Source organism: Salmo salar, chromosome 09 (assembly GCF_965601325.2).
Source record: "Salmo salar chromosome 09, fSalSal1, whole genome shotgun sequence".
Classification (NCBI taxonomy): domain Eukaryota; kingdom Metazoa; phylum Chordata; class Actinopteri; order Salmoniformes; family Salmonidae; genus Salmo; species Salmo salar.
In genome coordinates, this window is record NC_138299.1 from 84198002 (window position 1) to 84225963 (window position 27962).

General features: G+C 44.0%; 1 protein-coding gene and 1 long non-coding RNA gene across 6 annotated transcripts; one reads left to right on the top strand and one right to left on the bottom strand.

Moving 5' to 3' along the window:
* Nucleotides 1–258: 258 nt before the first annotated feature.
* On the bottom strand, nucleotides 259–27962 carry LOC106611989 (uncharacterized). 5 transcript variants are annotated; one of them, XM_082956003.1, is made up of 13 exons: nucleotides 24194–24444; nucleotides 17927–18009; nucleotides 12895–13069; nucleotides 12194–12326; nucleotides 10067–10207; nucleotides 9501–9566; nucleotides 6809–6970; nucleotides 6347–6437; nucleotides 4555–6177; nucleotides 3933–4078; nucleotides 3555–3642; nucleotides 3036–3242; nucleotides 259–997 (listed from the first exon to the last, which is right to left on the bottom strand). In XM_082956003.1, exons 1-12 carry the CDS (start codon nucleotides 24226–24228, stop codon nucleotides 3091–3093), a joined length of 2895 nt encoding a protein of 964 aa, XP_082812129.1. In that variant the 5' UTR covers nucleotides 24229–24444; the 3' UTR covers nucleotides 259–997; nucleotides 3036–3090. The 5 variants fall into 5 exon arrangements, with proteins under 5 accessions (XP_082812129.1, XP_082812128.1, XP_082812132.1 ...); XM_082956002.1 differs by having other exon boundaries at nucleotides 1260–3242; XM_082956006.1 differs by lacking the exons at nucleotides 259–997; nucleotides 24194–24444 and adding an exon at nucleotides 27729–27962 and having other exon boundaries at nucleotides 2575–3242; nucleotides 17927–18006.
* Nucleotides 18672–19509, top strand: LOC106611991 (uncharacterized). The gene is made up of 2 exons (XR_001330207.3): nucleotides 18672–18893; nucleotides 19232–19509. It is a non-coding gene; the product is annotated as an uncharacterized LOC106611991 (long non-coding RNA).

A 27962-nucleotide genomic window follows, 5' to 3' on the forward strand; every position in this document is an offset into this window, starting at 1 on the left:
TTCATGGTTTTGATGTCGTCACTATTATTCTACAATGTAGAAAATAGTAAAATAAAGAAAAACCCTTGAATGAGTAGGTGTATCCAAACTTTTGATTGGTACTGTAAGTCAGTCCAGTTAATCACAGACTCCACTTTAAATTGAGGTAATAATATTGAATCAACATTTCTTGGTAATTCAGAAGAATTTTTGTAGTTACATGAAATAATTGTGGGTTGCATAAAATGAGAGTCAAAAAAGCTAGAGTTAGTCAATCTGTACCTTGAATAGACATTTTCTCAAAACAAAGATTTGTTTATTTTTATTGCAATGCTCAAGCATGTTTTATTGGGTTTTCCCCCTTACTATATTTGCATTATGTTTAAGTTTGCGTTACAACCTTGGCTACAACCACATCAAATAGCAAACCTTGCCAATGACCGTAGATACTGGAGAACGCTTGAGGGTGACAGTTCTGCACTCGAACAATGACAATGATGAAACCCTCACTTAACAGCCTTTTGAAGATGAGGTTGAGCACCAACATATAGTAGAAGAAAGCTAACCCCAAGGACAACATCCTCAGAGTGGCAGTTGCTCTGCTGTGTGTGCTAGTGGTCTTCCTGCGATGGGATGGGAAGGAGAGAGAAGAGTCGCAGTTGCACTAATCTCGATGCTCTGCTGGACCGATACGGATCTAGCAGCAAGTCCTCCCAGGGTCTGAGCTGAAACAGTTATTTGGCTTTTGTTGATGCTCAGATTCCATCCTTCACCTGGCAGCTCTGGCAACCTCTATTTTTAATCAGCCTGGTGGCCCAGATCAGGAGCTGGGTGGGTTCTTAGGTGGGTGTTTAGTCAGTGTTCCATGTCACTGTCTCTTCAATTCTCCCTCAGCACCTGCAGTACGTCCCAGCACCTTCAGTCTGGACTCCACTGGTGGGCAGAGTGATATCACTATAAGTTCCACTGCCACTGAATCTAGATGGTATCTGAGTCCCAATGAGCTGTTCCCTTGTTTCTGAAAAAAGAACAATAATTGATTGCTTAGATTCTCCCTCAACGTCAATGTTTGACAAAGATTTGATGACAACAAAACGCATGGGTACATCAACTCTCAAGACACCCTGTAATGGAGTCACATCATTTGTGTACATTTTTTTTGTTTTTTTACCTAGAAAGTTAGTGGCAAATATCTAGATGAAGATGGTGGTAAAAGTAATGGTTGTTGTGGGTACGGTTGTCATGAAAGACAGCGCTCGATAATGAAGTGTCAAACTCACAGGGCTATAAATACTCCCAGAGCACTGAAGCATGTGCTGCCGATGCAAAGTGTCCACTGAAGTGTGTGCTGCCGATGCAAAGTGTCCACTGAAGTGTGTGCTGCCGATGCAAAGTGTCCACTGAAGTGTGTGCTGCCAATGCAAAGTGTCCACTGAAGTGTGTGCTGCCAATGCAAAGTGTCCACTGAAGTGTGTGCTGCCAATGCAAAGTGTCCACTCCATGCAAACATCCTTTCTTGGTCCCACAAGGACACTGAAGAGATCGATCCGGGAGAGGAGCAGCATTTTAAAGGTCTCCGGACCTGAACCTCAATGAAAACCTGTGGTTTGAATTGAAGAGGGCAGGCCATAAGCACAGACAGATAAAGGATCTGGAAAGATTCTGTATGGAGGAATGGTCTAAGATCCCTCCCAATGTGTTCTCCAAAATCATAAAACCTTTCTCTAAAAGGCTCAGGTTGCTAGAATACTGAAAACAGGGGAGCCAATCATTCCAACCCTTATCTTTGAGATTGTTTTTTTAATCACCTAAAAATATATATCTTTCTCTGAGAAATTGTATTAGTAAAAAATAATATAATCTAACTTTATTTTCATACAATATAGCTCAGTATTTGTATTATTTATTTTATAGTCTTTTTTGCTCTTTATCAATGAATCCAATAATTCCGGACCCCACTGTTTATTCACAAATTCATGAATTGAGCCAAAAGGTTGAGGGAACAAGCTCACTCTCCCTGCCTGTTTCATTACACTGGTGTGGTGTCAGAAGTGTGGATATCCACTGTGGTCGGTGAACCCTCAATCTTCTGGCCTAGCCCTGCACACCATCGACTGTGCCACAAAATAATTCTAGTGGCAGAGTTCTCATCCGCGCTTATAAACACAGGGTCACTTTTTTTATACATTTTATAATGTATAACAGATTTCATTTTTAGAACAGTGAGGCGAGTGAGCGAATAAATAAATAAAATACTACTTGAACCCATTGTAAAAATACTAGGGTCACTGTTAGGAATCACTACCCATGATTTGATCCAACACGATTTAACCGAATCCGAACTACCACACAAAAGCGAAGTGAATCTTTCGATTCGTCAAAAATAATAGTTTAAAATAAATCGGTTTCCATTTGGGGTTTCCATTTGAAATGTGAAGTGGGGCATCAGTTAAACAGTAAAAAAAAAAAAAAAAAAATCTGTGATGCACTATATTTTTCAGCTCGATTGTCATTAGGTACAAAAAGGAGCAACTGTCAGATGTACCTTCCTTGTATCTTACTGTTCTTGAGTTCAGATGACAAAGAGAAACAGCATTTGTTCATTACCGCACATTTTATGTACAAGTCATGTACAAACGTTCAAAGGTGATACAAAAAATAAAAAAATACATCAAACATGAGATTTAATAAATAAAAAGAAGAAACCTTCATCTCTTTCTTTCCATCCATGCTTATTCATCCCCAAATCAAAGATCAAGGCCAGGTTTAAGGTTTTGACACACCTGAACCTCACCTCATACAGACTGACATTGTCAGTTAAGAAATTAAAACAAATAACTAATTTAGTCATTGGTCTGTCTTACTTAAAGACATATCATGTCAACTGAATCCAATTGTATGCCGTATCAATCAATAATTCAAAACCTTTACTCATTTGGCCCAATTCCCAACTCACACCTTTCACTGCAGCGTGTGATTTGAGGGTTTCAGTATCTGACCAATCAGAAGCTTGAAGGTATTAGAACAGCAGAAGAAGTAGAAAACAAAATTTATACTCTGGGTGTGCAAATGCATTCTGATCCAACAGCGGACGGATGGTTTGGCCCATCTTCACTGCACTATCTGGGGCATCTCGCTCCAGGCTTTGGCCTTCTTCTTAGCCAGGGCCAACCACGGGGGCTCGTCCTGAGCCAGGGCTGTAGGGACTCTCTTCCCTTCCTTCTCAACCACGACAGGTTTGGAGATCTCCAGGGAACACAACACTATGGACAACGAGCAGAGAACATCTTTAAAGATAATCACTTTTAGCATTGTCCCCAAAAAAAGAGTCCTACCACAAAGTACATTTTTATCAAAATTGCCTATAATATTTTTGTTGTTGTCTTATTTCAGGCATGTAATTGAAGATTAGTAGTGGTTAGGTAGGGATTATTATCAATGGGAACATTCTATTTGCAGGTGTGTTCCACAAGGGGGCAGCAGTGGATCAATCACACTTGTGAGAACAATGAAAACACTTCAATAAGAAAGTGATGCATGTGTGGTAGCAGAGTCGGATACTGATGAGTCTTAACCTTTAACAGGAGATCCTGGAGGCTTGGCTTGGTCTTTGTTGACAGGCCTTGTCAATGTACGAATAGATTTTTTTCTGTTAGGCTCCTCCTGGAAATATAGGTTTTGTGAAGAGATTGAATTATGTGCTTATTCATTCTAATATAACAAAGTAAATGGAACCTATACAACTTTATAGCCAGTCATAAAACATCTAGTTTTTGCGTCAAAATAAATGATAAAGAGCTGCCCAGTGTGCACAAGATCAAAAATACCTATTTTGCTCAAGTGTGTGAGGACTGGATGGATTGATTGATTGACGAGTCAACTGTTTTCCTCTCTCAAACAGTGGGCTTCTCGGTAAACAAAAGAACACATGAAACAATATGCACCATCCCTACCATCTCTGCAGGGACTTTGTTATCCGTGGTTTCCTCCAATGAGTTCTCTTTTAAGATCCTCTGCTTTTGTCTGGCCACTGAGATCCAGCTTGGCGATTGAGATCCCCCACCAGGTCCCCCACTAGGCTCTCGACCCACAGACAGATCTGAAACAAAAGAACACAGGAGAAATGTCTTCAACTGGTGTGGAATATATAGGAGCTGCCTGGTAACTTCATTTGGCATAATGATTTTTTTGGAGTGGAAATGGAAGATAAGAGGTGCAAATGAATAAAAGACAACATTTTGAAAAGCAATAGCATTCCAGCTAATTTGTTGCTCTAAATAGTCATATGGAGGAATCTCTCCTTGGTGTTTATGAGTCTCTTTTTAGATAGCTCTCAATAAGTCTGCTCTCAACAGCACTCATGGACCTGTTTCAGTATGAATTGTTAGTCCAAAGTTAGAACAGCAGGAGTCCATATTCCTATAACATACACAGGCTAAATGTTTTGTCATCTGAAGTCTTAAGATCAACATTGTAAAATAGATATAAACAAAGATGACCTTGCAAGTGAAGGATATGCCAAATAGCACACGTCTGTAAACACTGATGTGATGGTGACTAAAATGGTTTTAGTACCTGGTGTTCTCTTGGGCTTGACCATACCATCCAGCTCTGAGGGCTTTCTGGGCAGGGCAGGTTTGCTGTTTGGCTGTGGTTCAGTGAACGAGGCCCTCTGTGGCTCTATGGGAAGTGAGTGTGCTGGGGATGCAGGGGGAGTTTCACTCTCTGAGCCTAAGCGAAGCATACCCACAGAGGTCTTCCTCAGCCTGACACCAAACAGATTCTCAGGGGTCTCTTCCTCCTGGGCTGCAGCGGGAGTGTCTTCAGGTGACATGATGGGTGCTGTGGTGCTCTGTGTTGGGCTGGGACTAGCAGGGACATCAGCCCCCACAGGGCTAAGTGGCTCCACTCCACTTGGGGGGTCTCTTTTTGCTTCCACAGCCCCAGGCACAGTGACCGAGGGAGATGGAGAAGGGGAGGTTAGCTCTTTGGTAGCCAACCTTTGCCAGGCAGGGGCAATGGTGTACCTGGGTCTATTATGTTCAGAACCACCAGATGGTTTCCCAGGATCCTCGGTGGCAGTTGGTCCACTGCAGTGCTCCTGGAGGCTCTGCTCTGGGCCGGTGGCTGCACTGGGACTGGTTATACAGGGCTGGTCAGTTGTTACACTGGGCTCTTCCTGGTCCTGTGTGGTGTGTGCAGGGGCCTCAGGCTGGTCCAGGGACTCTGGAGGAGGTGTACTGCTGTTTGGCAGCTGGGGGAGACAGGCTTGGTCCGTGACTGTTTGGTCAGACAGTTCAGTGGTGCACTCAGGGCTCTCACAAGCTCTCTCAGGGTCTCTGTCTGGAACCTGCTGTAAATCATCCTCCACAGAGGTTGGATTTACATCCTCTTCCTCCCCTGGCTCCAATAAGGCTGTCTGCACTGGCACATCTGAGACTGGCTCTTCCTTCCTCTCATCTTCCACAACCTCCACTGTTTCCTTCTCCTCTACCTCTGCCCCCTCCTCCCTCTCCTCTTCTTCCTCCTTTTCCACTGAAGGCATGTCCTGATCTTCTTTGGTAAAGTACTCAGGGTTGATTTCCTCTGCATCTTCCTCTTCCTCCTTTGGATTGAAATGTTCCACCACTAACTCCTCTTCAGATTCATAAAGCCCACCCTCCACCTCCTCTCGGGGCTCTGCTGGGCAGTCCGGCCCATCACTGGGGAGACACGCTTCTTCCTGTGGGTTCAATGCCAGCTCATCCACCCCACTCTCAGCCTCTGACCCCTCCATATTCACCTCCACCTCCAGGAGCACAGCCTCTGTCTCCAGTCCCAGGACAGATGTCAGTGGACCCTTGAGGGAGCGCAACACCTCCTGGAGTAGAGAGCCTCCCTCCACAGCCAACTCACACCCAGGAGGGGCCAGGAGGAAGTCATCTCCAGTAGGGGGCTCCAGAGACTTCAGGGAGCCAAGCAGTGGGGCGGTCTGGAGCCAGGGAGCTGGAACCTCAGCCTGGCCTGAAAAACATTCCTCAGAGTCAGAGTCATTCTGTATGGAGAGGGAGGGGGCATCCTGAGCATGAGACACTTCCTGTTGGACACCCTGCTTATCCTCCTCATCTGGGGCTGACCGCTCGGCCTGCTGGGACACCACGACCCCATCTGTCTGCTCCTCCTCCTCCTCCTCAACACCAGCCTGCTCGCGTTTCACATCTGGAGCATACATAACTACGTCAGAGCACAGCCCCACTAAGTTCCTATATCATTATCCTCTCATCAGTCATTGTATTAGGTAAGAATGATCATCTTTCTGATATTTTACCAATATTTACGCTTGTGTATATCTGTGTAATGTTACTGTGATAACGATAATTTATATTACCTTCCTCCTCATCCTCCTCCACAGATTCGGGAATGATACAATTCTGTCTTTCCTCCTGGAATGATTCTCCCTCAGCCCTGCCATCAACCCTCTGAACAGAGAACAGTCATTTTATCTTAATAACAATACAGTTCATTTAAAGATCACTAAGCTTTCCAGCTTCAGTCATATGGACATGTTTTACACAGATCTCGTAGACTCATGAGCCACGCACACTGATGGCAGGCTGGTGCGTTGTGTTTGGACTACATGGGCTGGACTCTCTTGGCTCATTGGACAGATTTTGAGGGGTTCTGCTCTAGTGATCAGAGTTAGGCTAGGCGTGGAGCAGGGGGTGGTGGGGGTGTGTTGGCTAGGGAAGTGGAGCGGATGGTTGTGGTGGAAGGGGATGGGTGTAATATATATATATATATATATATATATATATATATATATATATATATATATATATATATATCTTACAGTGGTGGGTTTCCTCGTCTTGGTACAGGCCTTGTGTCGGACAGCCAGGCGGTGGCGAGCGGCAGTGTTGTCCAGACAGCCCATGGAACTGGCAGGCTGGCTGAAGTCTACAGGCAGGAAGACCAGAGGACTGACCGATCTGGAGCCTGTCTCACAGGACATCTACACATGAGGGTTAGAGAGGCCATTTTGATACAATTATTACAACCTCAATGTTTTCAGACATCTCTGTCTACACACATCACAACTTTCTGCTGATGCCAGATACCAGCTAAACAGATTCAAGAATGCCGTATTGTGGTTCTCCTGATACAGATGAACCCTATCCTGAGACATGGCTCAGTCTCCTACTCAAGACGAAGGAAAAGCATTCAGACAAACAGCTGGAGGACTGACTGTCTAAACAGCTGGAGAAACAATGTCAAACAGCTGGAGGACTGACTGTCTAAACAGCTGGAGAAACAATGTCAGACAGCTGGAGGACTGACTGTCTAAACAGCTGGAGAAACAATGTCAAACAGCTGGAGGACTGACTGTCTAAACAGCTGGAGAAACAATGTGAAACAGCTGGAGGACTGACTGTCTAAACAGCTGGAGAAACAATGTCAGACAGCTGGAGGACTGACTGTCTAAACAACTGGAGAAACAATGTCAAACAGCTGGAGGACTGACTGTCTAAACAGCTGGAGAAACAATGTCAGACAGAGGGAGGACTGACTGTCTAAACAGCTGGAGAAACAATGTCAAACAGCTGGAGGACTGACTGTCTAAACAACTGGAGAAACAATGTCAAACAGCTGGAGGACTGACTGTCTAAACAGCTGGAGAAACAATGTCAAACAGAGGGAGAACTGACTTTTTCAACAGCTGGATAAACAATGTCAGGGACGCTATTATCAAGACCTCTCAGCAGCTAAAAATAACCAGCCACTAAAGTCCCAGGCAGACCTGCATCCTGGAATTTTTCTGCCTGGCTCCCCCATACATTAGCTGAACAAATACAGGCCTCTGTTCTCAGCCCACTGGAATGTAGGTCTAATCTACTGTTTCTGACAGCAATTCACCCTAAAAGGTAAAGAGATGGACGGGAGACAGGAGGGCGAAAGACCTTCAGTGACACCCTGACTTACTTTAAGTGATCTGATATGACAACCTGTCAATCCGAAAGTGAGGAATAGTGAGCTCTAAAGAAGACGCCAATGGGCAACCTCTGATCTTGCCTTCATACTAAAAATGGATGCTTAGGATAAATAGCTATCTGGCATTTAATACAAACATATTACCAAACAGGATTGCTCCCATTATGGGCATAACAGTGTATTTGCCCTGTGTAACCAGAGACAGGTAGTCATAATTCAAACTACCTCTGTGTTGGGTATTGTATCCAGCAGAGTGGGTTAGATCATTATATATATAGTAAATTAAATGTATTGTGTTGGGTATTGTATCCAGCAGAGTGGGTTAGATCATTAGATATATAGTAAATTAAATGTACTGTGTTGGGTATTGTATCCAGCAGAGTGGGTTAGATCATTAGATATATAGTAAATTAAAATGTACTGTGTTGGGTATTGTATCCAGAGTGGATTAGATTATTAGATAGTAAATTAATGTTGTGTTTGTTCTATAGCCAGACTATAACCAGAGGTCAACTTGGCAGGGCCCCCTGTGAGAGTTACGTTATGTCCCCATTTGTAGCAGACAGCCTGAATGCAAGAGAAAACCATTGGAATGAATTCAGACCACACAGGAGACTCAAAACCCCCCCCACCTTTCTCTCTCCTAGTCAAACAATACATCCTGCAGAAACAGAGCAGTAGAATGACATGCAGCATTATTACTGTCAGGTCAACACCTTCAACTAAAGATTTGTGCTGGGCTTCTCAGTGGTGCTCACTGCACACAGAGGAGGTAAAACTAACAGCACGCTTCTCAGTGGTGCTCACTGCACACAGAGGAGGTAAAACTAACAGCACCCTTCTCAGTGGTGCTCACTGCACACAGAGGAGGCAAAACTAACAGCACGCTCCCTCTTATGGCTTGAAAAACCATCTTCTAGCTTGATACAGCTCTGGGTCAAACTGAAGCATCTCAAACAAGGCAAAACACAAACACATGACAACTATTTTGAGGTTCAGGCACAAACTACTGCATCTGTGTGTGTGTGTGTGTGTGTGTGTGTGTGTGTGTGTGTGCGCGTGATTGAGGATTAACATTTTTCTATTATTTCTCTCTGCATTGTTGGGAAGGACCTGTAAGCATTTTATTGTTAGTCTACACCGGTTGTTTACAAAGCATGTGACAAAGAAAAATTGATTTTAAAATGCTGAATGGAGTGAGGTACTCTCTGGAGGTTTTCCACTCCATTCTGACCTCCTGTTAAACTCACGGCTATGGGGAAAAGACAGCTGAAGAGAAAAATGGTCTACCATCATTGATAGAAAAATAATAGAAGCTACGTGCAATTCTACACATTTTGCCATAGTGTGGAGGCAAAGATTTGCCATTTTTAATATGATAACTGATGATCAATGGACCCCTGCCATAAAATCAAATGACAAAATAACCCACTCATCTTCTGATTGGTCATGGTGATCAAATGATCAGGAGGATTGTTCACCGTGTCCACTGAACAGGAAGCGCATAACAATAACAAAGTAGTATACTGGAGACATGGATAACTGGTTATTACCTGGTCTTCATCACTGTCAGTCCCTTCCAGACTCAGGGAGCTGTTCCTCTGCACCGGTTTGGAAGACTGGAATTAGAGACAGATGGGATGAGGGACAATGCAGTTAGAAAAAGGGTGATCGGCAGTAATAGATCTGTAGACCACAGGTGGCTGGAGGCACCTTAATTGGGGAGGACGGGCTCATTGTAATGGCTGGAACGGAATTCCTGGAATGGTATCAAACACATGGTTTCCATATGTTTTAATACCATTCACTGCATCCCAGGCATTATTATGAGCCATCCTAGCCTCACAAGCCTCCTGTGCTGTAGAAGTAAGCAGGAGTGCATGGAGTCATCCTCTTGGTAGCTTTCATGAAGCATGAATGTGTGGTATGTATTGTATATCTATTGTACGTGCAAGGGATCGTGTGATTGCAGTCACATAGTACATACCACACAATTATAATAGGGACTGAAGATGAGAATTAGCTACGTAGCTAATCTGGTGCAATGATCGCTAACATGAAGTTGACCCCACAGACCCCATGAATACTATGCCAGTCCTGACTGCATTATGATGCGTACCCTGTGAGACACCCCAGCCAGGACAGTGTGCAGGGTGGAGTACTCTGGTGGGCTGCAGGGCAGGCCGTCATCCTCTGAAAGAGTCCCTGCGTCATCCATCTTCTTCACACACAGAGAGGGAGGAGAGCCTAGCCTGATGACCTGTTTCAACAGAGACGGAGGACAGCCTAGCCTGATGGCCTGTTTCAACAGAGACGGAGGACAGCCTAGCCTGATGACCTGTTTCAACAGAGACGGAGGACAGCCTAGCCTGATGACCTGTTTCAACAGAGACGGTGGAGAGCCTGATGACCTGTTTCAACAGAGACGGAGGAGAGCCTGATGACCTGTTTCAACAGAGACGGAGGAGAGCCTAGCCTGATGTCCTGTTTCAGAGACGAAGGAGAGCCTAGCCTGATGTCCTGTTTCAACAGAGATGGAGGAGAGCCTAGCCTGATGACCAGTTTCAACAGAGACGGAGGAGAGCCTAGCCTGATGACCTGTTTCAACAGAGACGGAGGAGAGCCTAGCCTGATGACCTGTTTCAACAGAGACGGAGGAGAGCCTAGCCTGATGACCTGTTTCAACAGAGACGGAGGAGAGCCTAGCCTGATGACCTGTTTCAACAGAGACGGAGGAGAGCCTAGCCTGATGACCTGTTTCAACAGAGACGGAGGAGAGCCTAGCCTGATGACCAGTTTCAACAGAGACGGAGGAGAGCCTAGCCTGATGACCAGTTTCAACAGAGACGGAGGAGAGCCTAGCCTGATGACCAGTTTCAACAGAGACGGAGGAGAGCCTAGCCTGATGACCTGTTTCAACAGAGACGGAGGAGAGCCTAGCCTGATGACCTGTTTCAACAGAGACGGAGGAGAGCCTAGCCTGATGACCTGTTTCAACAGAGACGGAGGAGAGCCTAGCCTGATGACCTGTTTCAACAGAGACGGAGGAGAGCCTAGCCTGATGTCCTGTTTCAGAGACGGAGGAGAGCCTAGCTTGATGTCCTGTTTCAACAGAGACGGAGGAGAGCCTAGCCTGATGTCCTGTTTCAACAGAGACGGAGGAGAGCCTAGCCTGATGACCTGTTTCAACAGAGACGGAGGAGAGCCTAGCCTGATGACCTGTTTCAACAGAGACGGAGGAGAGCCTAGCCTGATGACCAGTTTCAACAGAGACGGAGGAGAGCCTAGCCTGATGACCTGTTTCAGAGACGGAGGACAGCCTAGCCTGATGACCTGTTTCAACAGAGACGGAGGAGAGCCTAGCCTGATGACCTGTTTCAGAGACGGAGGACAGCCTAGCCTGATGACCTGTTTCAACAGAGACGGAGGAGAGCCTAGCCTGATGACCTGTTTCAGCAGAGACGGAGGAGAGCCTGATGGCCTGTTTCAACAGAGACGGAGGAGAGCCTGATTCCCCTGCAGCTCCAGCTGAAACTTAACCACTTCTATCAGCTATTTTCAAGTGTTTTCAGTATTTTTATGTGTTCATAGGGAGTGGCTATCATGATGTGGGTGCAGGATTAGTGTACTAAGCAGAGTGGCTTTTCCTGTCAGACTAAGTGTTCTCCAAGACCATGCTATCCAACCCAGTGGAAGAGAACTCTTCTCAAAGTGGAATGATAAGTGAAAGTGAGTTAAGAAGTAATAGGTCCACTCTAGCTGAGAAATAGACTGTGTGTGGTGAAAGAAAGCGGTACCACAGACGCACAAACTGAAAATACTCTATTAGTATGAGCTCAGCTGCTCCCGAGGACACAGTCTCAGGTCTGTTTCCTCCAAGGCTTTAGAATCCCTATCCTTCTCCAAATGACTGAACACCACCAGCCAAGTCTCTCTCTCTCTCAATTATCTCCTCCTTGTTCTAGCATGTTGTTGTGCCTAGCCAACACTAGCTGTACTGTGCTTCAGACTTCTGTACGTACAGGTGACAACTAAGGATGAGCCTTGGCTAGCTAGCGCCCAGTCTAACCGGCTTATGACCAGACTGGCTAATTTTATACCCAGGTTCTACAGACGGAGTGGCAACGCTAATACCAATGAAGAGACCTGAATGTCAGAGATAGTAAAGTATAGGAGCATAGCTACAACAGGTCATCTTACAGCCAGTCCAGGTATGGAGGAATAGGACAGAGGCTCTACTACCCACCTGTAGAGACTTGACTTTCCCATGGATGCTGTCCTGAGAGACTCCCAGACCCTCAGTCACCTCTGACAGGGGAGATTCAGAGACAAAGACACTGTCATGTGACAGAGCCTTATTACCCATATTTATTTTTGACCTTTGAAAGAAAGAAATAGAACAAATGACAGATCAGAACATCTGCGCTTCTAGGCAGTAGCAGTTAACCCAGACACTGCCCATCTCCCTTCAATCATGTAGGACTAAGTCTAATAAAAAGTTTGTAGAAAAAACTAAGGAGCAGAAATGACAAGTCACTAGCCCTGTCTGTGTCCCAAATGGCACCCTACTCCCTGTGAGGTGCACTACATTTGACCAGAACCCTATGGACCCTGGTCAAACGTAGTGCACCAAATAGGGAGCCATTTGGGACGCAACCCTGGGGAAGGAATCTGCAGCAGGTAGCCTATAAGGCTGCATGCTTAATGAATACAAATTCACTAAGATCTAGAATGAGCGGAGAAGACTGGGTTTATTATTCAGGTGACTAATTGGTAGGCAGAACGTTCATTTCCAGCAGTCCACTCTAAATTAGTACAAATATGTACCTTTAAAGTTGTAAACATACGTAGAGGAGACTTCACACTACCCGGTAGAAATTCAATGACGCATTTGTTCCTTGGGAATAAAATTAAATTGCCTGTATCGTGAAAAGAAAATCATCTTACCCAGAGCCCTCGTCTTTCTCAGAGCGGATGAGAAGTGCAGGTTCGGGGGCGTTGACATTGTCACTAGACTGGCTACACTTCAACCCTCTGTTCCCCCCAGCAGGCGCAGCGGCCTCCTTTCTCTTCTTCTTAGAAAATAAGTTCTTGAAGGTCTGGAACTTGGACTTCTTCTTGCCTACATTGAAGATCACATCAAGAATAGAGCATGGCAGAGGTTGTTCATCTCCAGTTAACAAAATGGGACCTATTCCTTACCAGTTTTTAAACATGTTCTTTTTCACCATTTTCCTTCACATCTTTCCACCACTGAACAAATAAGACCACCTAACAGAAAGCTTTGTAACAAACCTCAATCATTATTTGAAATGTAACTATTCCCTCATGTGAACTCAAGTGAGAGTAGTTACTCTGCTGGTCATAAACCCAGGTGGCATTAATGAGATAGTAAAAAATACTCCCACTGTTCCATTTACATTAGCACCACAGTGGAAATTCTCAACACCTCTTTTTAACAACTTCAAGTGTTTTTTTGTGAGTGTAAACTCCCTCTCCCTTTGTTGAGAATAATAGCAGGGCAAGATCTGAGACATTTGCTGGGTGATAAGGGTGGTGCCTACAGCTCATGAATACAACACATCAAGCTATTTTAGAAACAATATGTTGATTACACCAAAGTAGCAGCATAGCCAGAAACAAAGCAGAATGGCCAATTCTTAAAAGAAAAGAGAAGGTCAAGTTAGTTGGATCCATAGAAATGTTGCCAATATTTGGGAGGGGATGACTGCAACGTGAACAATCCTCGGATGGAGACCTTCAGCAGCCAGGAATGCAATCGTCTGATTAAAGAGTGAGTGCTGCTTGGAGGATTGAAGCTTGCTAGTGAGAGACTATTTATATATAAAGCCACACCATCCCGTGACTGGCTCACATGCTCTGGAAAACACTTGAGATCCAACTGTACACAAGGCCTAGAGCTGGTATGATCACACACTTTAAACTGGCCCATTCAGTATGGCTGGAAAAAGTCAACAATTCATGGAAAACTTCCTCCCAATAGGAGAGGTAGTACATATTTTGGATGCATACTGTACATACAGTGGGGGAAAAAGGTATTTGATCCCCTGCTGATTTTGTACATTTGCCCACTTACAAAGAAATGATCAGTCTTCAGTCTATCATTTTAATGGTAGGTTTATTAGAACAGTGAGAGACAGAATAACAACAAAAAAATCCAGAAAAACAAATGTCAAAAATTATAAAAGGATTTGCATTTTAATGAGGGAAATAAGTATTTGACCCCTCTGCAAAACATGATTTAGTACTTGGTGGCAAAACCCTTGTTGGCAATCACAGAGGTCAGACGTTTCTTGTAGTTGGCCACCAGGTTTGCACACATCTCAGGAGGGATTTTGTCCCACTGCTCTTTGCAGATCTTCTCCAAGTCATTAAGGTTTCGAGGCTGACGTTTGGCAACTCGAACCTTCAGCTCCCTCCACAGATTTTCTATGGGATTAAGGTCTGGCTAGGCCACTCCAGGACCTTAATGTGCTTCTTCTTGAGCCACTCCTTTGTTGCCTTGGCCGTGTGTTTTGGGTCATTGTCATGCTGGAATACCCATCCACGACCCATTTTCAATGCCCTGGCTGAGGGAAGGAGGTTCTCACCCAAGATTTGACAGTACATGGCCCCGTCAAATGATGCGGTGAAGTTGTCCTGTCCCCTTAGCAGAAACCCCCCCCCAAAGCATGTTTCCACCTCCATGTTTGACGGTGGAGATGGTGTTCTTGGGGTCATAGGCAGCATTCCTCCTCCTCCAAACACGGCGAGTTGAGTTGATGTCAAAGAGCTCCATTTTGGTCTCATCTGACCACAACACTTTCACCCAGTTGTCCTCTGAATCATTCAGATGTTCATTTGACAGACTTCAGACGGGCATGTATATGTATTCTTGATCAGGGGGACCTTGCGGGCGCTGCAGGATTTCAGTCCTTCACGGCATAGTGCGTTACCAATTGTTTTCTTGGTGACTATGGTCCCAGCTGCCTTGAGATCATTGACAAGATCCTCCCGTGTAGTTCTGGGCTGATTCCTCACCGTTCTCATGATCATTGCAACTCCACAAGGTGAGATCTTGCATGGAGCCCCAGGCCGAGGGATATTGACAGTTCTTTTGTGTTTCTTCCATTTGCGAATAATCGCACCAAATGTTGTCACCTTCTCACCAAGCTGCTCGGCGATGGTCTTGTAGCCCATTCCAGCCTTGTGTAGGTCTACAATATTGTCCCTGACATCCTTGGAGAGCTCTTTGGTCTTGGCCATGGTGGAGAGTTTGGAATCTGATTGATTGATTGCTTCTGTGGACAGGTGTCTTTTTTACAGGAAACAAGCTGCGGTTAAGAGCACTCCCTTTAAGAGTGTGCTCCTAATCTCAGCTCGTTACCTGTATAAAAGACACCTGGGAGCCAGAAATCTTTCTGATTGAGAGGGGGTCAAATACTTATTTCCCTAATTAAAATGCAAATCAATTTATAACATTTCTGACATGCGTTTTTCTGGATATTTTTGTTGTTATTCTGTCTCTCACTGTTCGAATAAACCTACCATTAAAATTATAGACTGATCATTTCTTTGTCAGTGGGCAAACGTACAAAAATCAGCAGGGGATGAAATACTTTTTTCCCCCCACTGCATAGCTGAAAATGTAAACATGAAGACATTTTGTCCAGAGAGGGTATTTTTGTCAAACAGGCAAAATGTAGGCCTAGATGGGACACATGAAGGAGATGCATGACCAGGAGATAAACAGTCAGAAACAGAAACATTCTGACGCACTGCATCTCCTTGTTGATCTGGAGAGCACTGCCGTACCCAACCACAACTTACTCCCCTTGAGCTGATGTTAAACCTATTACAAACTGTTAGCCCAGGTAAACCTGGTCCTTTGTAGCTCAGTTGGTATAGCATGGCGCTTGTAACGCCAGGGTAGGTGGTCTATTCCCGGGACCACCCATACGGAAAATGTATGCACACATGACTAAGTCACTTTGGATAAAGGCGTCTGCTAATTGTCATATTATTATATACACTCACTGCTCAGTTTGTTAGGTACATCACCCCGTTCATGAAAATGTATCGCTCCTACAGACAGTGAGTCACGTGGCCGTGGCTTGCTATATAAAGCAGGCAGACAGACAGAGGCATTCAGTTACTGCTCGATTGAACGTTAGAATAGGAAAAACGAGTGACCTAAGCGACTGAGCGTGGTATGATCGTCGGTGTCTGGACTTTTCAAGCACGAAAGTGTCTAGGGTTTACCGAGATGGTGCGACAAAAAAAAAAGCTTGTTGATGAGAGAGGTGGAAGGAGAATGGAAAGAATCATGCAAGCTAACAGGCAGACCACAAAACGACAAATAATGACGCAGTACAACAGTGGTGTGTAGAACAACATCTCTAAACGCACAATTCGTCAGTCCTCGTCACGGATGGGCTATTACCCAAGGACGACCACACTAGGTTCCACTCCTATCAGCTAAAAACAAGAAGTGTCTGCAGTGGGTACGCGATCACCAACACTGGACAATTGAGGAGTGGAAAAACATTGTTTGGTTCAACAAAATTCCAGTTCCTGTTGCATCATGCTGATGGCAGAGTCAGGATTTGGTGTAAGCAGCATGAGTCCATGGACCATCCTGCCTCGTACAGGCTGGTGGCGGTGGTATACAGGCTGGTGGCGGTGGTATACTGGTGTGGGGAATGTTTTCCTGGGACACGTAAGGTCCCTTGATACCAATTCAGCAACTAACGTTTCCGACACCTTATAGAATCTATTCCCTGAAGAATTCAGCCTGTTCTGGAGGCAAAATGGGGTCCGCCGCGGAACTTCTGACTATTTTTATTTATTTATTGAACCTTTATTTAACTAGGCAAGTCAGTTAAGAACGAATTCTTATTTACAATGACGGCCTACACCGGCCAAACCCGGATGACGCCGGGCCAATTGTGCGCCGCCCTATGGGACTCCCAATCACAGCAGGTTGTGATACAGCCTGGATTTGAATCAGGGTGTCAGTAGTGACAACTCAAGCACTGACAGGCAGTACCTTAGACCGCTGCGCCACTCGGGAGTATTAGATGGTTGTACCTAATAAACTGTGTATTATAAATCAAAAAATCTTGGGAAGAGTCATGACCAAGACCTAGTCTGTAGTACACAAAGATCTACCATCTTGACTGAAGATTAACTCCTTGGAATATTCACCCCTGTCCCCCACTACCCTCCCAGGTCGCCACGAGGATAATGCCATGGGGCAGCCGCCCATCAGGGTATTCCAAATGATCCCCCGGCCCACCGCCAGCCAGCACACTGCCAGCCATTGACAAATTATTTATTTTAATGGACTTCGCCATCCGTGCTCCGCTTTAGAAATTCAATCTGATAGAGTAGATTATTCCCCTTGTCAGTGGGAGCTATTCCTGAAGGAAAGGGCTAATCCACGTCCCAGCTAGCCCTCCAGAGACAGTTCCCAGCCTGACCTTGCAGATCCCGACTTCCTTGTTCCCAGAGCGCATCACAGCAGGGTGAAGGGTTGGCAGACAGACAGTGGGAAAATATGTTCTTATGGGAGCTGATGAGATATATTTTTTGTACTTCATTTCCCGCCAATAAAACTGTAAGAAAATCTCCTTCTTAAGCTTGACCTGATCCTCCCTGAAGCCCAGTGCTCTCTGCAAGAAAGAGATAATAGCACACTGGTCTAGAAGAAACACTGATACTGTAGCATGGATCTTGTGGAGGGATTCTCATCATGATAAAATCATCTCACTTCAACTTGCAATGAACCACAAGGCTTCTCAGACAAATCTTCAGGGGAGGCATAGATCCACAGATTAGATCCTGTAAATCTGATCAGATAGGATCTGCTGTCACACATTCACCATAGCACTACCACAGACAGACAGAATTCCATGACCAGAGAAAAGTGAAGAGCCCCTTTAAAGGGCTAGCAATGCCAGTTAAAGTATGGGTTTACCTGTGCACTCGTCGGTGGTGTCTGCTGGATCCTGGTTGGTCAACACATCTGCTGGTCCAGAGGCCATGATACTGCAGTCACTGCTGGGAGGGAGAGAGTCATTGACTAAGGAGCAGAGGGAGAGAGTCATTTAAAAAAAACAATTTTTTACCTTTATTTAACTAGGCAAGTCAGTTAAGAACAAATTCTTATTTACAATGACGGCCTAGGAACAGTGGGTTAACTGCCTTGTTCAGAAGCAGAACGACAGATTTTTACCTTGTCAGCTCGGGGATTCGATATAGCAATTTTTCGGTTACTGGCCCAACGCTCTAACCACTAGTCTACCTGCCACCCCATTGACTATGGAGCAGAGGGAGAGAGCCATTGACTATGGAGCAGAGGGAGAGAGCCATTGACTATGGAGCAGAGGGAGAGAGCCATTGACTATGGAGCAGAGGGAGAGAGCCATTGACTATGGAGCAGAGGGAGAGATAATTAGCTCTATTATAGAGGGAAGCCTTCCAGGGCAACTAATAATGAGACCACAGTCAGTTTGGTCTGAGTACAATGTAGATTCAATCAGGCACTGTATTTCAATCATCCCTATTTACTGTAACTCAGCTGTGTGCATCTCCACTGAGGACAACAACCACATCCATAACCCTGCTCTCTATATAAGGAGAGATCAGGGATGGTCTCAGCCTACCAATCTCTCTCTACTACAATGCATGTCATGTCATGTCATGTCACAGGATGAGGCTGAGATAAGCAGCCTGTGCCTGGGGCAGATTACTGGAGGGGGCTGCCTGGGGCTGGAGCTCCCAGCAGGATAGCCTCAGACCCGCCATGCCGACCCAGCAGGAGGAAGCCATCAGCGGTCAGTGACAGCTAGTCTCAACCTCTGGCCCCACGGAATGGCTAAACAGGATGTGGAGGCAATTTGGATTTCGACCGCACATGCAAAACGAGTTACTCCGTTAATAAGGTAATTACCTCCTCTGCCAACTCTTTGAAGAACCTGGTGAGCTCAGAGCGGCTATGTTTTGTGAAAATCTAGATCCATGTCTCGGGGGTGGTCTCAATGAAGAATTCTCAAATATAATATCTGAGGATTGACTTGTTTATTTCCACATTATCTTAAGTCTGGATGTGATGACTATAAGAACAAGAAACACCCAACAGAAACAGTGAACGAAAGGATTAGAAGTTACAATATTAAAACGTGTAATCATTACACCCAGCAGTGTAGTACAAATACCTGAGGCAGTCAGAGAATAAATATAAACCCAGCTGAGAAAATTCAAAGGCAGTACTGTCTCATAGGAATAAGCAGCTGCAGTGCGTACTGGACTCCGCTTCCTGGTGTGACATAAGCTGCTGGGAGCCTCCTGTGTCTGCTGTTACATAACATCTACAGTTACATCCCTGCAAGTCCAAGGCCCTGTCCCAATAGCTTGAAGCTATTCAACTCAGCCTGAGACTACCCCATCTACGTCATTGTTGTTCAATAAGAACAGAATGTTCCTTGTGTGAGATAAAACATGTGCCTTCTGTATCTGAAATCTTCTTCAATAATCAATAAACACATGGCAACTTCATTATACCAGCTGTGAGAATATCATATGTTGAACTCCTAACTGCAGGCCTTTCTCAGTGGCACAAAACCATTTGATTACATTAGTTTAATTTGTTTATTTCAACAATTTACAAACCCTTGACAGTTATAAATAAACATATATTTCAACTGGTTTCCCTGTTCCCTGGCAACGCTTGTACCAAACAGTACAACAGACAGGCCCACTCCAGACTAGGTAAAGTTACTACTAGACAACACATTGTCTGAGAAACTGAACCTTTTCTCAGGTGTTTTCTGTTAGAATAGTTATGAAAACTGTTATGAAAACCATTCTAACAGAAAGCACCTGAGAAAAAGTTCAGTTTCTCAGACAATGTGTTGTCTAGTAGTAACTTTACTGACCTAAAGATATTATATAAACATTGTAAGTATTATTTTAGTGAGTTGAAACATTCCACAATGTTTGTCAGCCCTTTGAATTGAGAGAGAGAGAAAGAGATCCAATCTGCCTTTTCATTTCCTCTGTATCTCTGAGTAAATGTTACCTGCTTCACAGAGAAATAACACTTCAGAGATACAGACTGAACCCTCCCCCCCAATACCAAGGGAGGCAATGTGTGACTGAAACCCCCCACCACCAATACATCTTCAACACAAACACACATCACAAACAGTCGATTAAGACTAGGGGATAATAAGAGAGAGACTGGGGATCTGTATAGACTAGACCATGGGAAGGAGTACTACTTGTGCTTGTGACCAACAGAGAGCATTCTGGGGAGAATGCAGCCTGGGGTTGTTGTCACAGCTAGCCTATGAACCATAACCTCCCAGGGTCTGACCATGTGACCAACCCCAGTCACACAGCTCTGCTTCCACAGAAGAACATCCTCTAGAAAAGGAGAGAACAACTGAGTACGCACGACGTAGTGGGGCAACATGGTTCAGGGGCAGGAGGGTTCAGCTGGGCTAATGGACTGACCTTGGACTGACTCCAATACTGACCAGCAGCGATGACGTCCTCTGTTTCATGTCTTAACTTTTCAGGGGTTGAAAGGGAAGAGAGTTGGTGGGAAGGAGCAGTATTACATTATGAGAACAAAAGAGCTTGTTAAATAAACAAAACCATTATTTAGAAGATGAGAATATTTGAGCATAGGGAGTTCAACAGTTGAGTCGGCCAGTTCCAAGACACAGCCAGGTTTGAGTATTGTTTTTTTACTGGGCGATCCCCTATTTCAGTACTGGGCGATCCCCTATTTCAGTACTGGGCGATCCCCTATTTCAGAGCCAGATGTGAGGAGTCACCTATGTTATGCAATCAAGCAACTAGCAAGGTGTACAAGACAGACAACACGTTGATTCTAATATTCACACACTCTTCAGCAGTCAGTAGACTGCCTTCTGGTCTAAGTCTTCATAAATCCACCTATGCTGTGCAGAACATAGAGTGTGATTGAAGCCTCACAGTGTCCTCAGAAACCATATTCTTCTCAACATCCAGGATACTTCTAATATTTGTGGAAAAGGAAATAGGGAGTTTGTAGGAATTCACTTTTTTTTTTTTAAATATCAAACCATATCTGAAGTCAATCCAATATAGACTAATATGTAACAGCGCAAACCATCAACTGGGTTAAATAAGCAATTACGTTATCTTAAGTAGGGACGGTACACAACACATTCCACTCAGTTATCTTGAACACAAATTCTCAGAAACGCCAAGGTTTTTATGCATGTTTTTTAAAGGTAGGAAATAAAACGCTCCATGTGAATATTGTTAGCAGTAGTGCCAAGTAATGATACTGGCCATTTTGTTTGGTAGTTTATACAGCCATGCCTTTACATTTTAACTGGTGCAAGAGTCCTCTGGCAGTCTAAATTATACACATAGCCTGTGGAGCATGGAGCTCCAAGGACAGACATACAGTGCATTCAGAAAGTTTTCAGACCCCTTGACTTTTTCCATATTTTCTTACGTTACAGCCTCCCCCATTAATCTACACACAATACCCCATAATGACAACGCGAGCTGCCCGTCCGGCCAAACTGAACAATCGTGGGAGAAGGGCCTTGGTCAGGGAGGTGACCAAGAACCTGATGTTCCTCTATGGAGATGGGAGAAACTTCCAGAAGGAAAACCATCTCTGCAGCACTCCACCAATCAGGCCTTTATGGTAGACTGGCCAGACGGAAGCCACTCCTCAGTAAAAGGGACATGACAGCCCACTTGGAGTTTGCCAAAAGGCACCTAAAGACTCTCAGACCATGAGAAACAAGATTCTCTGGTCTGATGAAACCAAGATTGAACTCTTTGGACTGAATGCCAAGCGTCATGTCTGGAAGAAACCTGGCAACATCCCTACAGTTAAGCATGGTGGCAGCATCTTGCTCTGGGGATGTTTTTCAGCGGCAGGGACTGGGAGTCTAGTCAGGATCGAGGGGAAGATGAAAGGAGCAAAGCGAGATCCTTGATGAAAACCTGCTCCAGAGCGCTCAGGACCTCAGACTGGGGTGAAGGTTCACCTTCCAACAGGACAATGACCCTAAGCACACAGCCAAGACAACGCAGGAGTGGCTTTGGGACAAGTGTCTGAATGTCCTTGAGTGGCCCAGCCAGAGCTCGGACATGAACCCGATCGAACAGCTCTGGAGAGACCTGAAAATAGCTGTGCAGCGAAGCTCCCCATCCAACCTGACAAAGCTTGAGAGGATCTGCAGAGAAGAAGGGGAGAAACTCCTCAAATACAGGTGTGCCAAGCTTGTAGTCATACCCAAGAAGACTTGAGGCTGTAATCACTGTCAAAGGTGCTTCAAAGTATTTAGTAAAGGGTCAGAATACTTATGTAAATGTTAGATTTCAGGGTTTAATAATATTTTTGCTTTGTCATTATGGGTTAATGTGTATACATTGATGAGTGAATTAAAAAAATATATTTTAGAATAAGGCTGTAACGTAACAACATGTGGACAGTCAAAGGGTCTGAATACTTTCCGAAGGCACCGTAGATGATGTGCAGTGTAGTTCGTTAGTAGTGGGTGTAGTAGTCCAGTAGCCCTAGATAAAGATGTCCAAACTGAATGCAATCTGGGTAAACCATCGATTCCCCCGAACATACAAGATGATCACAGCAACCAAACAGGAGCTCCAATGAAACTTAACAGGAGAAGCACAGTACCCAGGACAAGGCTACTGCAGGGCACAGCTGCCTGGAAGGAAGGACTCCTAGAGTAGTTACAATGGGCGGACTTTCAGGATATCAAGGAAGGATGTGCTGTCTTTTTTATTGGAGGTTTAACCCACCATTCTCTGCTATGCTGAGTGAACACTTTTCATTGGGTGGAGCCCCCATATATGAGGCTGCATATTCAAAGTGGATGGTCTGCTCATCACAGCACAGTTTTTATTTTTCAAAGTTTTTTTTCAGCTGTTGAGTAAAACCTCACATACCTTAATGTTTGTCTTGAACCAGAGCCACAAACCCATGGAATTTCCTCTCCTCACTCTTTCTAAATGAGAGGAGTGACTAAGTCAGACTTTGAAAAAAAAAAAAAGCTTATTGAATTTAGAAGTTGTATCAAGGGTGCATTCAGTACGGAAGGGTTAGGCTACACATCTGTCCCAAATACGAGTTGTGTGTAGCAAGAAAGACATTCTGTGTGTTGCGCTCACATGATGTTGTGTGCAACAGGGCTTAACATGCGTGAATGCATTAATCTAGCTTGAACATATTAATCCAACAAGAGGAAAAATAAACATGTTGGTGTTAGTAGTATAGCATAGTTCAACGCAGCCTTCCTTACCCCTGTTCTGTAGGACAAGGAGGATTAAACCAGATCAGACAAGTTCCATCTGGAAAAAGTGAGGCTTTTACGGTCCAATATCAAGGAAGGATGACTGTTTAAACGAGAACCATGTGAAACGGTGCAGGTGACCCACACATCTGTGCCAAGCTGTTTACACTAGCATGTTATGTTTTGTACTCATCCATACTGTATGTCATATGTTCTCCATTTCTAAGTCAGTCTGTGTACAAGATGTCACATGAAAGCCATTACTTAGCCAGACTGCTGCTAAGAGGAACTTAGTTGGGACAGCTGACAGACACAAACCATGAAATGGATGTTTGGGATGTGGATGGATGTGAATAAACCGTGGTAGTCAGTTACTCACTCTGGGGGAGAAGAGCTGATCCCGTTCAGGCTGACTTACTGTTAAGTGGGTCAGTTCACAGTTAAAAAAAAGGCTGCCTGGCTCTCTTTCTCACATTTGATCAATGAACTGAGTGAGGGGTCAATAAAGCTTTTATTGTCTTTTTAATGTCTTGAGACAGAAGGATAAAGGGGGAGATGGTTCTTTAACACTGCGAATAAACAGCCCCTATACAGTGCATTTACAATCTAGTCCACGAGGCTACACCAGAGGTCTTAGTTTCAAATTAACTATTTATTCATGTTATGACTTGCAGAATCAATGCAGGCCTACTGTGTCCTGATATTAGGGTTCAGAACCAGAACATAACTATTGCCCTTCTCTAAGACACATGTACACATGCCATGTACATTAAGAAGACTGCCAGGGACAAATAGCATACATGACTATGTTCACTTCAGATAAATGCTCTGGCGATAGATGTATTTCCTCTGTCTTCATACCTTGCCAGGATATCAAACAAGTCGAATCAGAAAAGCAGAGAGAACAGACTTACTTCTTTCCCTGCAAGCAGCCGTAAAATCCAGCCATGGTTTCTAGTTGGGAATGTTCAAGAGATACAGCAGTCAGTACACCCTTTCCCAGCTTGTCTGAGTGATGGCGGCAAGTGGAAGAGTCCCTGTGCAAGCCCCAACTGCAACGTTAAAGGCCACCAGTTCACTACACACAAACACCCCTCTTCTTCATGTACATGAATTAAGACAGAATGGCAGAAAGACAACAATAAAGACACAGAGTTAACTTTGAGGATACCTGCCCTCCCTCCCTCCCAGTGACCTGCCTACAGTGGGAGGACGCTAGTGTGAACTAACAGCCCGCCCCAAGCTACTTTTCCCACCCATCTCCACCTCCCTCCTCCCACTCCCTCCCCCGTCATTAGCCTAATCCCGAGCGGCAGCCTGCAGCTATTGTCTCAACCAGGCAGCTTACTTCCAGCCGATCTGACCCGTGTGTCTGTGATAATTAGATAGGGGGTGTCGTGAGGAGACATGAGGATTGTCCTGGCTAGGAACTCTATCCTATCCCCATCCCAAAAACAAAACTGCCCAACCAAGAGTACCACCCTGCCATAGAGTCTGAGTCAACACAGACAACTGATGTCTAAATCTTAACCTCTAACTATGGCTAACTATGGTTCAACCTTTGTGTCATTCATGTTGGGATGTCAATTCATATGGACGACTAAGTAGAAAATCAATATGGGCTACTGATCCACAGGTTGGATAATAAGGCCTAATTATCAGATAAACAGCACAAACCGTCATTCTGTTACCAAACTTTCCATCTGCACTGTTCAAGTAAAATGTGTTTTTGTAACTTTTTCTGTGGGAATTGTTAACAGTTGTCCTTGTGCATAGAGTTGTATTGTTTAACTTTCCAATCAGTGGTTTTTGTTTGACATTTTAAAGTGAAAAATCTAAGTCTTGGCATCATTCTGTCACCATGGAATTGCCCAGAAGTATGTTATGGCAGAATGCTAACAATAAACCTTTTACTACAACAATATTCAAATGAAACTAATACAACTTTTTACTCATGAATAACTCAAGTCAGTCTGAAAGTTTTTAACTGAACATCTCCATGTGAGATCAGGGTCTGTGAAGGATTTGGTAAAGCTGGATCAGAATACAACCAAAATGGCCAGATCTGCTTGGAATCTATCCAAGTGGAGCCATTTTCCTGGGAATAAAGCATGTGTTCACGTAAACAATCCAGTCAAACTCGATTAGCTCCAGACCTCTGAGACTCCATTTCAAAATGAAATATTTCCCTCATCCTGAAAGTGTAAACACATTAGAAGCATGTGTCACAGAGAGTAACCACAGCGCTACCATAGCGTTTACTCTACTTAATGGCATTCCAAAGGAATATGACTTGGGTGATAACAAATAATTGATCAAATACATCATTAGAATCAATAGACTTAGCTTATCAACTCAATGTATACAATCTGGTGTCTTCTATACACCGACAGCAATCACAAGCAGCCACCCTCTTAGTATTGAAACATCCAGACAAACTACCTGACACCGAGTAGATTGTCACACATGGGAAATCTCAATTCATACAAACTATATGTGGACTAATTTCAGAAACACATATATCCCTCTGTTTTTAAAGCTAAGAGCAATGTCTGTCAGTTTTACTCCTTGATTTTTTTTGGTGGCATTTCCTGAACCATTTTTCAACTGCCCCCACAGAAACCTATTGCTTTACTCAGAACTGAGAAAGTAAAGCAGCTAACGACGGTGAGAAGGACAGGATGGACATTGGAGTTTGTTCAGGAGATCATTTCTCAGTGCAAATATCAAGCATTGTGATTGTCCTCAACTTTGTGGTTTACCAAGATACTGTAGTTGAAATTCAGAGTAAAATAACATACTGTTTTCAACTATAGTTACTTATATAAAGTTGAATTCTGAAGAATGAAATATTTGGCCATGATTGAGCAGGGGGTCCTTTTCCCCCTGTTCTCTTCAACCCCTCAACAGTTTGCTCTGACTCAGGTTTCTTTAGTTAACCCCTGCAGAGTACTGTTTCTTTTCTTTACAAAGCGCTCGGAATTCCTGCTCACATCTGGAACACATCTTCTACGAGCAGCGATCTCTCTGGCTCTAATCAACTCTAATTAAGGCCATGTATGCAGCAGAACTGTAAATAACAAACACATGATACTGTAGAACTGAGCTAGGGAGCCAGCCATGCTGGGTGGGAGGCTGAATGTGTCACGGACAGACAGGGCAACACACAGTCCTCGCTGTCTGGCCTGGTTATCTTCTCATGGTGCTGGAAACCTTTTAGAGCTGACCCTTGAAGCGACCCACTCTGCTATCCCACTCTCCACGTGAAAAGGGATCCTGCTGGGTTTTACTGCTAGATGAAACTGCTAAAGGCCCTCTACTCTGCCTTTAACCTAGAGTTGTTACTGTTTTCACAAGGCATTCCTTCCATTCCAAATCATTTGCTGCACAGCATGTGGGCCTTAAGGGCACACGAGAAGGTATTTATCTGAAGGGTTTAATTGCATGGTGATAATCAACTAATTGTGGTTTAAAAAAATATATGTTTTAAATGTTGTGCTCTTAGCGATATCCTCTATTGAAAACATGGAATTAGTGCCATGGCTCAATCTGGTTGGTCCTACTGGTCGAATGGGTGTGGTTGAGAACTGACCCCTATTAAAAACTTTGTGGACCAGCTGCCAAAGCCAATAGGCTTCTTCATGCCATTATGGTCAGAAAAACTAATGGTAATCAAAACGTCACGCCAGGGTAAGCCTACATGAAACACAGACCTTATTTTAAGTGTTTCTAAAATCCCCTATGGGAAATATGAACGGTGGAAAAACGATTGGAACCATTTATTTTTCTTGCTGAGTCGGTGGTTGTGTTTGATTAAGGTTTTATTCAAAAGTATGGATTTCAGTAAACAAAGGCATGCAACAACAGAGGTCAAACATAGGTACATGGTGAGGGTTTAAGAATGTACATTTAAGTATCATGTAATGGTTCATTAAAAAAAAACGTTAAAAAAAACTCTAGCCTATGCGCTCAACTCTGTTGAGGTACTTGGCAACAGTGAACAGCATTTTATATCCCTTAAAAATGATGGGGCGTTATTTGTATTCTAATAAGGAATATAAAGTTATTAATGGACAGATCATACCAGATAGCTATTAGCAATAAGCAACTGAACTAAATTGTATTGACCACAGCCTATTGAAACAGCAAAAACACTCATCACCATTATCCTTCTGTGTTGCAATAATAGGATAATGTTAAAAAAAAAAAGTTTAAAATACATTTAAGAGGATAATGAGTCGCAAACTAAAGATAACATCGAATTATGTCCCAGGAGTTTCTTCAAATTAGGTATAATTCAATAACATCGCTTCGGTAAAGTTGAGGAAACTGTCAACTGAATTCAATAGGCTTTTTGCGAATCTAACACAAAGCAAACTAGAAAACTGGAGCGAACCATATGGAAACTTCGCCTATCAAACAATTGTCTTGAAAGAAAATGGTACTTACAAACTGAGTTATATATTTCAGAGTACGCAGTCATCCATCAAAGTCAAGAAGACATCGGTGATTTGTGATGATTATATCTGGCCCATTGAGGTCTCGTGTCTTCAACTAGCCTGCAGAAGCACTGGAGTACCGCCCATGCCGTCCGCGAGAAAGTCGACAAATTGTGTGCACCAGTTGACTCACTGGGAATTTTCTTTAGATAAATATAAACTGTAAAATTAACCAAACAATTTA